At 56.5% G+C, this 11,711-nt stretch overlaps 1 protein-coding gene across 2 annotated transcripts in view; it reads right to left on the reverse strand.

Moving 5' to 3' along the window:
- Positions 1 to 5,559: 5,559 nt before the first annotated feature.
- TSPAN9 (tetraspanin 9) overlaps positions 5,560 to 11,711 on the reverse strand; it is a 193,634-nt gene continuing 187,482 nt past the window's right edge. For both annotated transcript variants that reach the window (XM_029954674.1, XM_029954673.1), the window contains 3 exons: positions 11,127 to 11,258; positions 10,659 to 10,742; positions 5,560 to 9,072 (listed from right to left, as the gene is read on the reverse strand). In XM_029954674.1, the coding sequence (XP_029810534.1) occupies positions 9,001 to 9,072; positions 10,659 to 10,742; positions 11,127 to 11,258 (288 nt within the window). In that variant the 3' untranslated portion in view covers positions 5,560 to 9,000. The remainder of the gene's footprint in view (positions 9,073 to 10,658; positions 10,743 to 11,126; positions 11,259 to 11,711) is intronic.

The raw sequence follows: 11,711 nt of genomic DNA on the forward strand, positions 1-11,711 counted from the left end.
CCTTCTGTTGCTTTTTTCCTCCTCTGCAGGGAAATCCCAGGTAGCTCACCAGATGTGTGTCAACATGTGGAAGCAGACATTAGTCATGGGGAGAAGGGGAGGAAGGAGGGGCCCTGTAAGGAAACCCATGGATGACACTTCTTTTATCAGCTCCCACCTTTCCTCTGTTTGAACTGACCTCGCCTGCACGTGTGCCACTGGTTCCTGGCTGCAAGTGAGAGCCAGGCTCAAACAAGGGAGCTTGAATCGTATTCCTCTTAAATTCCGCCCTTCGTCAGCCAGTATCCCTGCACCACTCCGCACGATGCACGGCAGGCTCCGTCAGTGATCTTGCTGCGGGCGTCACCCCGTGCTGGCTGCTGCAGACACGGGGGGGTGGTGAGAAGTCAGGGGCGAGTGCCCCCCCCACCGGCTGGCCCTCAGGCTCCCAGTTGAGTGTTGGAAGCTAAGACACACTCCCCTACGGCTACCCAGACCCCCAGACCATCTCGCTCATCTGTCCATCTGCAAATCCAGAGTGGGATACGTTTTCATCCAAATGCAGAAAGACTTCAGTCTTATCATTGAAGGAGCTGAAGTCATCAGGTTGCCCAGCGTGGAGCTGAATGGATGCATTTACTCATTCGATTTCATTCACTATTCTGTCTAGAGAGCTTGAGGTGGGTAAGGGAGTGAGCCTGGACAGTACCTGGGAAAGCTGGACTCTGGGGATGCCAAGATGGCGAAAGTGGGGTGGGCTGGGGAGGCACACTGGAAGTGAGCCCCTTACCTGAAGAGAACCTAGAAGGGGCCTGCTCACTTGCTATCTAAGATACGGAGTCTGCAGCCCTGGCCAGCTCCTCGTGTGTCTCCTTCGCCCCTTTGGCAAGATCACTCACCCAACAATCACAGTAGCAGCCCTCTGAAGGCTTGGATGTTGGGAAATGCACCATTTGGGCCCATCCAAGGTCTCCTATCTTGTTGGACCCAGACACCTCACCTCCACCATCATTATGAGTGTCAACATGTGTACACATGTACACAAGCACACAAATGGGCCTGGGAGGGATGAGCGCCCGCTCTGGGCTCCTCCCTGCTGCACACAGGAGCACCGTGGGTGAGCGGCACTGCTGTCCAAAATGGCTCTGGAGGCGGGGACCTAGATGGCTCAGTCGGTTAAGCATCCAACTCTTGGTTTTGGCTCAGGTCATGATCTCATGTTGGTGGGTTCAAGGCCCTCATCGGGCTCTACATTGACAGCACGGATCCTGCTTGGGATTCTTTCTCTCTCTCTGCCCCTCTCCTGCTCACTCTCTCTCCCAAAATAAATAAACATTAAATTTTTTTAAAAAATATATGGCTCTGGTGGCCAGTAGGGGCCTCAGGGAAGTGGGCAGCACCAAGCTGCTGTGTGAAGCTGTCCTCGGTGGCTGCCAGCTGGCCTGTCGGCTGCCACTGCCCTGTGTCAGCCCCAGTGCCCGGCTGTCGTGTTGCCACCAGGTGGGCTGCTTGGAGCTGGGACCCGACTTCCTGCTCCATCTTCCCAGCTGAGAATAGAGAGGCTGGTGGTGGGGGTGGAGGAAACACAGGCTCCAAAAGCCTGTATCATTCCACTTACCTTCTTCTTAAAAACAAGTATGTGAGAAGCTCCTACTTCCCTTTTCCCCCGACTTTTGTCCTGGGATGAAACCCTGTTGAGCGAGGACTGGGTACAAAGGAGAGGCTGCAGCGAGGGACCCAGCGGGATCCTTGGGACCAGGCCAGGGGTGAAGAGGGCAGTGAGCAAAGCTTCAGTCCAGCCCTTCCCATTGGCAAGGTGCAAAGAGCATCACTGCACTGAGGACATGCGCAGGCTGCCCACAGCCAACAGGGCTGCAAGTTCCCGTCAGCCTGGGCACTTTTGAAGAGGTCATGGGCAATTTCCACCAGCCTTTGAAAATATGGAAGGTGGCTCATGCAGCTCTAATTGGAGGTTCGAGAACTCCAACCTGGGGAGGAGATCAAATTCAACATGTCTCTCAGTTGCCAAGCTGTAAATAAGGCGGAGCCTTTTCAGGAACTGGTGTCCCTTTCCAGGGAGAAGAAACATATTGAGACTATGTCAGGGTCACAGGAATTCAGTGGGGACAGGTCAGGGCAAGGGCAAGGAGCTTCCCAGTGCCGTTAAATGACAGAACATGGGCTTGCCTTGTCTGCATGCTGAATCAACCCTATTCTGAATGCTGGGCTAAGGCTAGATCTCACAACTCTGCAGCCACCGGAAGGAAATTCTCTGACCAACAGGCTCAACCCAGCAGACCTAGCCACAGACCACAGTGTGGCCCGGCTCTGCCGGCTCCCCGCTCTCCTCTGAATAAGGGGACACCAGGAGGCTGCCCCAGCTGGCTCTCAGCCGCCTGGCAGTCCATAGGGCCACAAAGGGGCAATTCCAGCAGGCAGCTTCAGAGAGGCGGCTTCCAAGCATGCCCTGTGGAGTGTTGTTATGCTTTTTGTTAGCTTAGGGAGACACAATAGTCCATCTCCACAGCTGTCATTAAACTCAGCAAAAACGAGATGGCTAAATCAATAGCTTCCTCATCTTTGCTGAATGCGTTAGAAGGGACCATTGCAATGCCAATATTTTTGTGTCCAAAACGACATTCATTTAATCTGACTTCCCTCTTGTTTCTGTGGAGCACTGAGTGCTGCTACCGGCATGAAACAGAGGCATGGGGGAAGCCTGCCACCGAGCTCCCAGACATCTCTGTCCCACGGCTAACTGCCACCCCCTGAATACGGACTCCCCTTTCCAGATTACTCTCCTGTGCCCCTAGCTTTCAACCAGGAGGATGTGCTTCCTTGGGGTTCCACCTCTAGTTGGGGGATTCCTGAGAACCCAGATTTGACCAATTTCTTGCTAAGCATTTACCCTGCTCTAGGAACAAGCTGGAGGTCTTTACATGCATGGTTTTATTTCATCCCTGCAGCAAATCTGTAAAATCGATATTGTCCTCATCTTGCGGATGCTGAAGGCGAGGCCCGTTCAGTGACTACCCAGGGTGAGCCACAGGGGTATCACATGCAGAATGAGTATTTAATTCAGACCCTCCAGCTCCCAAACCAATGCAATTCATCCAGACATGGCACATCTCTAACACTGAAAGTTGAAGCATCATGACAGCCGATAAAATAGTTGAGGTCTGGAGGAAGCCAGATAATGTATGTGGAAAGCATTTTGCAAGCTGTGAAGCTGAATGCAAACAAAAGGAGAGACTTAATTATATCACACCGGTTGTCTGCCTGCACACGCACACTGAACCTGGAAAATACACTCACCCTCCATTTGGTGCAATTAGTCATCTACCCGTTCAGGGCAAGGAACGTCATGTTGGATGAGTGACAAGAACGCACCCCTCCCTTTATCCCCCACCCCAGTAAAACTAGTAAATCTAGTTAATCACCAAGTCTTTCCATTTCCCTGGGTGTCTCTCAGATCTAGTGTTTTTCTCTCTCCCACTACACTTCCCTGCAAGCTCACTCATCTCTCACTTAAGTCACTGATGCAGCCCCTCCTTGATGCCCCTGCATCCCACCCTGTCCCACCTTACACTCTCCATATGATCCTTCCCATAGGCAGATCGGAGCAGCCACACATGGCTTCAAGCCTGTCAGCGGGCTCCCACTGCTCTTGGCTTCAAGTTCAAGCTCTAACCTGGCTTAGTACCTTGTGATCTAGTGGCTGCTGCTTTCTCCAGACACCCCCTTTGCGCTTGCTCTGTGCGCCGGCTCCAGTGACATCACCGGGGCTTACCTCCCAATCCCTGCCAGGTTAACTCCTGTCTTTAACTCTCAGCAGTAACATCGCCCCCCATCACACACACACACCCCCGCCCCCGTGAATAACACAATCATGGCACCAAGTTGCAATCCTGTTTGCTCTTCTGTGGTCCCCATCGGACTTGTGTCTCTGTAAGCACAGGAGCTGGTCTGGGTCCTTCACTATATGCTCTAAGTGCTTATACAAGTTAGTACCTACTAAGTCTTTGGGTGGATGAACATCTTGTCTCTGGAAGCCCTGGTCATGGCCAATTTGAAGGAGCTCTTATGTAGGTACCAAGCTGGCTGTGCTGCTGCTACCAAGCCATCTTCCTCGTGTGTTTGCTGAGTGCAGATGGAGAGGCAGCTCTCCCACCACAGCACACAGGGCCCCCAGGGTCATCTCATTCACCCCCTCTCATGGGTTGAGGAGCCTAGCACCCATCCCAGTAGGCTGTAGCCTAGTCATTAGATGCCGGGAGAAACAATGCCCAGCCCTGTCCCGATAAGAACGCCTCCTCTCCTGCCCAGTCAGGGCAGTCTGCCTTCCATGGCTTAAGTTCATTTGACTGGAGCCCAGTGCTGAGCGGTCAGCACACCCCATTGTCTTGTGATCCAGTAGACTTCACTCTGCCCCCCAGAAGCAGACAGCACAGGGACCTGGCCAGCTTCCCCGTGGGTGTCCACAGGCTGGAAGGCAGGAGCCAAAACCACCACCAGCATAGAAGAAATGCCTTACACCCACACACCTCTGACTTGGTTGGTCCTCACAGGATGTTGGAGGATCACCGCCCCTAGTTCATGACTAACCCCTGACTCCACGGCCTCAGGGTCCCTTCTAATAAATCTCCTTAAGGGACTGCATTCTGGACCTTTGATGGAGAGTCAATCCTCAGCAAACCTCTGGGGGCTTTGGGACACAGCAGCTGCAGGATGGGGTCCTAATGCTTGATGTTCTGGGGCAACCCCCAGCCAACCTGGCCACTGCCTTGAGGAGGAAGGAGATGTCCCCTCCTGCTCTGGGCCCCCGTGGCACATTCACCTTTCATCCCCATCCCAGCCCAGAACACCTGCAGTAACGTCCACATAGACATGGTTCCAGACAAGGATGACCTCTGTGTTCCTCACCAGCAACTTATCACCACGACTATGGCAGCCACAGACACCGGGAGCCGAACTCCACAAACCAGAGCCCCAGCCTCAGACACTGGGAGACCACTATGGCCAGGGGGCCAGTGTCGTGGGCTCACGTAGTGGTAAGTGCCCCCTCTCTTCCCCCTGACCTCTCATCCTGACTTGGTGTTCCTGTGCCCTCTTTAAGGCTGTCTCAGAGCCACCCTGAGAGCAAAGGCTGGCCCAAGCCATGTTGCGAGGTCCCCTCACTCCTGGAAGAGATATCAGGCCCAAATGAACCTCAAGAACATCCGGAAATCTGGGAGAGACTGTACCTAAGCCCCGCCCCTACAGGAAGCCATGAATGACTTACTCCCTGCCCCTCCTCCAACACACTCTAGACCTTCCCACAAGACTGCCCACTTGGGACCTGCGTGCTTGGCCTCTGGACTAGCCCCCGACCAGGCCTGCATCCAGTCACTGGGCAAAGGGACCTCCAGAGGGGACTGTGCCCGTCCATGCGGCAGACCTGGGACCTGGGCCAGAGGAGGAGAGATGAAGTCCTAGCCGCGGGGGTGTGCGGGGACAAATGCCTGATCTGTCCTGCATCCCTCACACAACCGCCACAAGAAGTCATGGCTGAGTGAACACAAACCATGAAAAGACAACCTGTTTGTGCTTTTGACACATTATCAGTTTTTATTTAAAAACATGCTAAAAACATGGTGTTCGATAAAGCCAGGACCAGGATGAAGGAAACGCACAGATACGCATCACAAGCAGAAAAGTGCATTTAAAACCAACAAGCGTGCTATCCTGCTCTCCTGCGCTCCCGGGGGTGGGCGGGGTGTGCCCATGAGTCCCTGGCTCCAGTCCTCAGGTGCCCGTTCAGGGCAGCGAGGCCGGGACCCGCCGGGACCCCTGCCTCGCTGAGGTGCAGAGGAGCAGAGGAGCGAGAGTGGAGACCGGGACCAAAAGAGGCTGGGCGTGGAAGGGCAGAGGGACAAAGGGGGGACTCAGGCACCTGGCCCCCAGCTCCTGTCCTACGCCAGGTCCCTGCTAGTTAGCACCTCCACCGGTGTGGGTGGGCAGGGGGCCGCAGAGGAGGGAACAGCCATTTCCATCCACCTTGGACTGCTTTTTGGCCACCAAAGCAAAGGAGCAACAGCCACCTGGGTCTAAGTCAAACCAGAACATCTGCATGAGGGTCTGGGTGGGGCAGCAACCTTTCTAGAGAGCGAGGCCAAGATGCTGGCCCATGCTGGTTGGGGGGGAGGGGGCAACAGTGCTCCAGTGCGGGCCTGGGTGGCATCCCCCAACACCTCCTGCAGCCCCCCAAGGGTGGTTGTCAGTCCCTGCTTGCCCACCACCTCTGCAAGATGGCTGCAGAGAAAGGCCAGGTCTCAGCGGTGCCCCCTTGAAGCTGTCTACAGAACCTGACCTTCTAAGTCCCATCTGGAAACTGCATCGGACCTGACCAAAGGGACTCCGATTGTGCTGAGGGAAGCCGCACGTGAGGGAGCTCATCCAGTTAGTGCTGCCCCAGTGGGATCACAGCTGGCAGAAATGGAGAAGACACTGGGCTGCCACAGACACCGGGTGGCATGACCTTCCATGTGTGGGATCCACCCTGCAGGAAAGGCAGGGGAGTCTGGAAGAGCACCCCCATCCCTCGTGCCTTCCCCAGGGGAGACTTGAGTGAATGCCTAAGCGGCCAAGCACAGGGTGAGGCAGGAAGGCGGTCTGAGGGGCTGCAGACAAGTCTCCATGGATAGACAGGTGAGAGGGCGCTGGTGGGGATAGGGGGACTGCGGTGGGGGGCCCAGGGCCGGGACACCCCTGAAGCTCCAGAAACATCAGACTGCCAGGGAGGCTGCACCTCCCCGCAAAGTGTTGGGTTTTTGCTGATCTGAAAACTGAAATTGCATTGATAGGCATGAACAAGCCTCCTCCACCCCCCCAAGGTCGTTACACACCCAGTCCCACTGTGTGACTCCAGCACATTGGCTGAGCGTCTCTCCACAGTGACGCGGTAGCATGACTGCTCTGTGCTCTGCAGCTGGGAGTCCCCAGAGACGCAGCTGAAGCCCCCCACCGGGAAGATGGCACCAGAGAACCCAGGAAGGCAGTTTTGCTCAAGCACGGGCTGGCCCCTTTGTCCACACAAGGACCCACCTTCCCAGCTTTGCCACGGGCATCTCTGCTTCTGTCATAGGGGCGTGGCCTTTACTCTGCCTGACTCACTGAGACCACCCTACTCCCCACTCCTCACCGCCGCAAATCATGAATCCTGACACCAAAAGTCCCATACTCCTACAAAAGTCCCACCAGTATTTTACTTAGGCGGGCGTAGGAGGTGCTGGCTGGGTGGCCAGGTCTCAGCTTTTGGAGAAAAGTGGAGGCTGGAGGGGAGACATGGGCCTGGTGGGAAATCAAGGTACCGAGCCAAACGGTGCAGGAAAAAGGCAGCTGCCCCACGTGAGGCCAGGTCTGAGAAGTGCACCAGATCCTAGCCGGCCAGTGGAAAGCCTTTGTAAGCTCAGTCCCATGAATTCGTGGCTTTAGTTTTTTAACCGCAAAAACACTCACTCAGACCAGCTTAAGTCCTGAGGGCCCCCTGCTGCAGATACGCCACCCCTCCTGTTCAGCTACTACACCATGACTCGGCTGTTTCTTCCTGGGGCTGGTTAGCAAGATCCAGTCTGAGCTCCCCGTCTTCTCCTCAGGGCCACGGAGGACACACCTGCCACCACCCCACCACCCATGAACCCTGAGGAAGGGGATGAAGGTCCTGGGACGCCCCGGCCATCTTCCCCTCCCTCTCAGCAGGGAATGTGCAGCCCAGTGAACGCGGCTGGAATGATCACGGGCACCAGCTCCACCTTCCTCTCCTGATGGTCACGGGACCTCCACCACTGTCTGAGCAGCAAAACGTAAGGAATGCTTCCCCTTCCAGAAGCAATGTGAGAAAGTGAGCAGCATCTGAACTAAAGAGGTATTTGTCCGAGAGTTTCTAGCAGGAATGTCTGTGAAAGTAACTGGGGTTTGCAAAACCTGTGGCGGGAACACGCCCGCATGGGGTAGAAGGGGGAGCCGCCTCCGGTGCCAGCAGAGGGCAGGAGGAAGGACGGATGGACGGATGGGGAAAAAGACCGACTGCTCAGCGGTGAAGTATAAGGACCCACAATAGCCCTGGCCACGTTCCTGGCAAAGCACTTCACTGGCCCCCCATGGCCCCCCAACCTCTTCGGCCGCTGGAGCCAGCTCTGGGCAGGGGGCCCCTCTCCACGGTGCTCTGTGCCTTTCCGCTGCACACGCTTCCTCCAGGCTCCTGCACACCGACGCCAGGCCCCCACAGCCTCCCACTCAATGCGTCCTGAGCACAGGCCTGGCGCATCTCCCCGGAGACTCCTGAGCGCTGCACAGTGGTTTGTCCTGATTGAAACCTGACAGACATCCTCTCTTCCCACCTGTCCCCCACCCTCAGAAAAAAAAAAAATCAAACCATTACAGAAATCAACGTGGTAAAAAGTTATAAATCAGAAAGCTAACCCTAAACTTATCTGAAAGATAATATTCCTGAATAATCATAATCAGAGTAAAATAAAATAAAAAAAGTTACACTGTAAGGTATAAAAAGCCTGGGCAAGATGCTCCTGGGGGGCCTTGCCCAGAGGCAATCAGACCCCTGCCCCCGCCAGCTCTCCCACGGGGGGCTGTGGACACCTGCGGCTCCGTGGGCAGTCTCTCCACCGGGAGGGAGCACTCTGCGCCCCACCCACGTGGGGACATAGTGTCAGGGAGAGGAAGGGCAGGGGCAGAAATGCATCAGTGCTGGGGGGTTTCCGGACGATGAGCCTGGGCCCCCCTGTCTTCTTTGGCAAATACACAGATGCAGGAACCCAGGCGCCCCCAGCACCCAGGGTCTCTGTGCTCGTCCTCCATGCCGCCTCCTCCCCGGCCCTCCACCCACCGAAGCGGCTGAGGCGGGGTGGGCTGGCGGTCGGGTGCAGGGGTCAGCAGTCTGGGGAGCGCGGGCAGGCAACACAAAGCTCAAATCTTCTTCCCTGGCACAGTGTCGGCATGGGGGCCGGGTGCTCCCGGCCAGCCCACTCAGGCGTCGTACTTTTTACCAGTCCGGTGGATGTGCTGGAAGAGGGTCATGGAGAAGGCCATGCCCAGGATCTGAAAGACATGGGGGGAGGGCCTTGACTGGAAGCCCCAGGGCAAGCGGAGACACCCATTTGTGTGCTGGAAAACTGCTGGCAGGTGGGAGACAATGGCGGCAGAGAAGGTCACACACAGATGAGCTCAGCCCCTCGGAGCTGTTTGTACAGAAAATCATAAACCTCTCTGAGGCTCACGAGTCTGCCTATTTCAGGGCTTTGTTGTGAGGACCGAAAGCACGAAGGACCCGGCCCGAAGTGGTAGCTACCAGGCAACTGAGGTGGCGGTGGGAAGGCGACAGGAACGTTAGAAACCCAAGCCGTGCCCCTCCATTTGGTGCTGAAACACAGGACATGATGTTCACCACTGATGTGCTTACGACATTAACGCTCCTCTGTGTTCCCTCAACTCCTGAATCCTGAAGGGGGTGGTGGCCCAGAGCAGCGCAGGAGGAAGCCAGCCTGGGGCCTCACGGTCACCACAGGTAGTGTGCTGTGGGCACACGGCACAAAGCAAGGGCCAGGAGACACTGAATGACTCTCTTGGCTCTACAGGACTCAGGGTTTGGGTGTAACTGGAGGAGATGCTGGCTGGTGACGCTCTAGTTTGGGCCTGAGCACAGTCAGCCAAGAGGTGGCCCTTTCTCAGTACTGAATAGCATCTTGCCCCTGTGTGCACAGCTCAGGTCAGAGCTCTGCACAAGTGACTGCGGGCTTGTCTGCTGAGCTTGAAAGCTCTTGAATGAGTGAGACACAATCAGACCCCCCCCCGTCCCCCAGACCCAAGAGATTAGGGCAAGAAAGATGCAGGATGCCAGCCATCTTCCTGTGGATCAGCCAGTCAAGTTCAAGTGCTCCAGGGGGAATCAGGCACTGAAGACCCCTGCTCACCCCAGGTTGGAGCCATACATAAATGGACCAAGGAGGGGGTCGGGAAATGCTCATCCCCAGAAAGGTCAGGGGACTCTTGCTCCCCACCAGCAATGCTGGCCTCATCTTTAGGAAGGTAGGCAGGGACCTCCTCCTGGTCCCCCTCTACCGTCTATGCTAGGGCTTGCAAAGTGCGGCTGCCCACTGAATGCTCACTAGGAACAGCTAACACCTACTGAGCACATCCTCGCTGCCTGGTACTGCTCTATGCCCTGTTACATGGATGGGGCTCACTTAATGCTAAGAAGTGGCATGATGATCATGCTCATTACACTGACGTGGAAATTAAGGCACAGACGCTAAGCAACCTGCCCGGCTCATCTATATCTACCAGGTGCCGAGGCCAGATGGACACCCACAGAGTGTGAGCCTATGCTCACAGTTACCTGAGGACCTGGGTTCAGTCATTCCCAGGGTAAGTGTCCCTGTGAAGTAGCAAACCCACATGGATCCGTGCGAAGCTGGGCCCAGGCTCGGAACGGATGCCCAGGAAGCAGTGCCCTACTGGGTTGGGACAGGCATTGGGACAGAAGGCCTCGGGACAGAGCAGAGCAGGACAGCACACGGGCTTCAGGCTCCGAGGTCAGCTATTTAGTGCATGTGCACATGTGCTTTGTTTCTGCCTCTGGCTCAGGTGCAGCCAGGGAGCTGCGAGGCGCCGAACAGCCCTCTTACCTGCATGATAAGGATGCACATCCCCACCGTGCCAAGCACGTGCTTATTGTCATCAAACCACGTCTTCACCTTTTCATAGCAGCCCTAGGGAGCAAGGACCACAGGTTAAGGCACCCACAGGACTGTGAGTGCCCTTCCCGCCCACCCCCCGATTCACATCCCCTTCCGTCCCTTGTCCTTGCTCTTTCCTCCTGCCCCTCTCTAACCCTCAGCTGCTCTGACTTTTGAGCAAGCCCCGCCCTCCCCAGTCCACCCAGCGATCCACTTACAGGGCCCCACTGCACAGCTGCGGACCCCACCCTCTGACACTCCCAACTGCGGGTCCAGCCCTCCCCCTGGCCACCTTTTGGCTTCAGTCCTGTGCATCCCTCATCCCAATTCCTTCCTGTCCCAGGCGACCCTCCCCTGCAGGTGTCCCCCACGCAGGCTTCTGGGAGGGGGACCTGGGGAAGCAGCTTCCGGCCTCACCGTTGTCCACAGGAGGGTGGTGGTGTTGCGCCCGCAGCCCTGGGAGTTCTCCATGCAGCAGCGGTCGGGCACCGTGTTCTCCCCCAGCACTGGGTACCAGTCTGTGTAGTCAGTGACGCCACAGCAGCGCATCTGCGGGTGGGAAGGCACAGGCTCAGACACGCCCCCCCCCAGCGGTCCTCCTCTGTGCCCCCTCTGCCTGCACCAGCCTGGCCTCATGAAAGCTGCCTCCGTGCTGTTCAGCAGAGGAGACAAAGGCCTCCTTCTTGTCCCCGCTTTGGGCCTCAGCTGGGCCCGAAAGGGAAGTGATGGCCCCTTCCTAGAGGCTGGAGCACCCACCTGCCCCTCTGAGCTGGGCACTGGACACCAGGCAGGAGCACTCGGCCCTCTGCTCGCCCACCACCCCTCTGCTTTGTGGATTGTCCCAAGCTGGCTGCCGGCCCCTCCCCAGGGCTTAACATGGGGCCTCTGGGCTGCATTGACTGGTTCTCCTCTTAGAATCAGGGTCTCCCCGCCTGACCTATAATGAGGGCAATAAACTGTCATCCGTGCCAAAGCTTCAGAAAAGAAGGGTCTGGATGATCT

This window comes from Suricata suricatta, chromosome 10, assembly GCF_006229205.1.
Source record: "Suricata suricatta isolate VVHF042 chromosome 10, meerkat_22Aug2017_6uvM2_HiC, whole genome shotgun sequence".
Classification (NCBI taxonomy): domain Eukaryota; kingdom Metazoa; phylum Chordata; class Mammalia; order Carnivora; family Herpestidae; genus Suricata; species Suricata suricatta.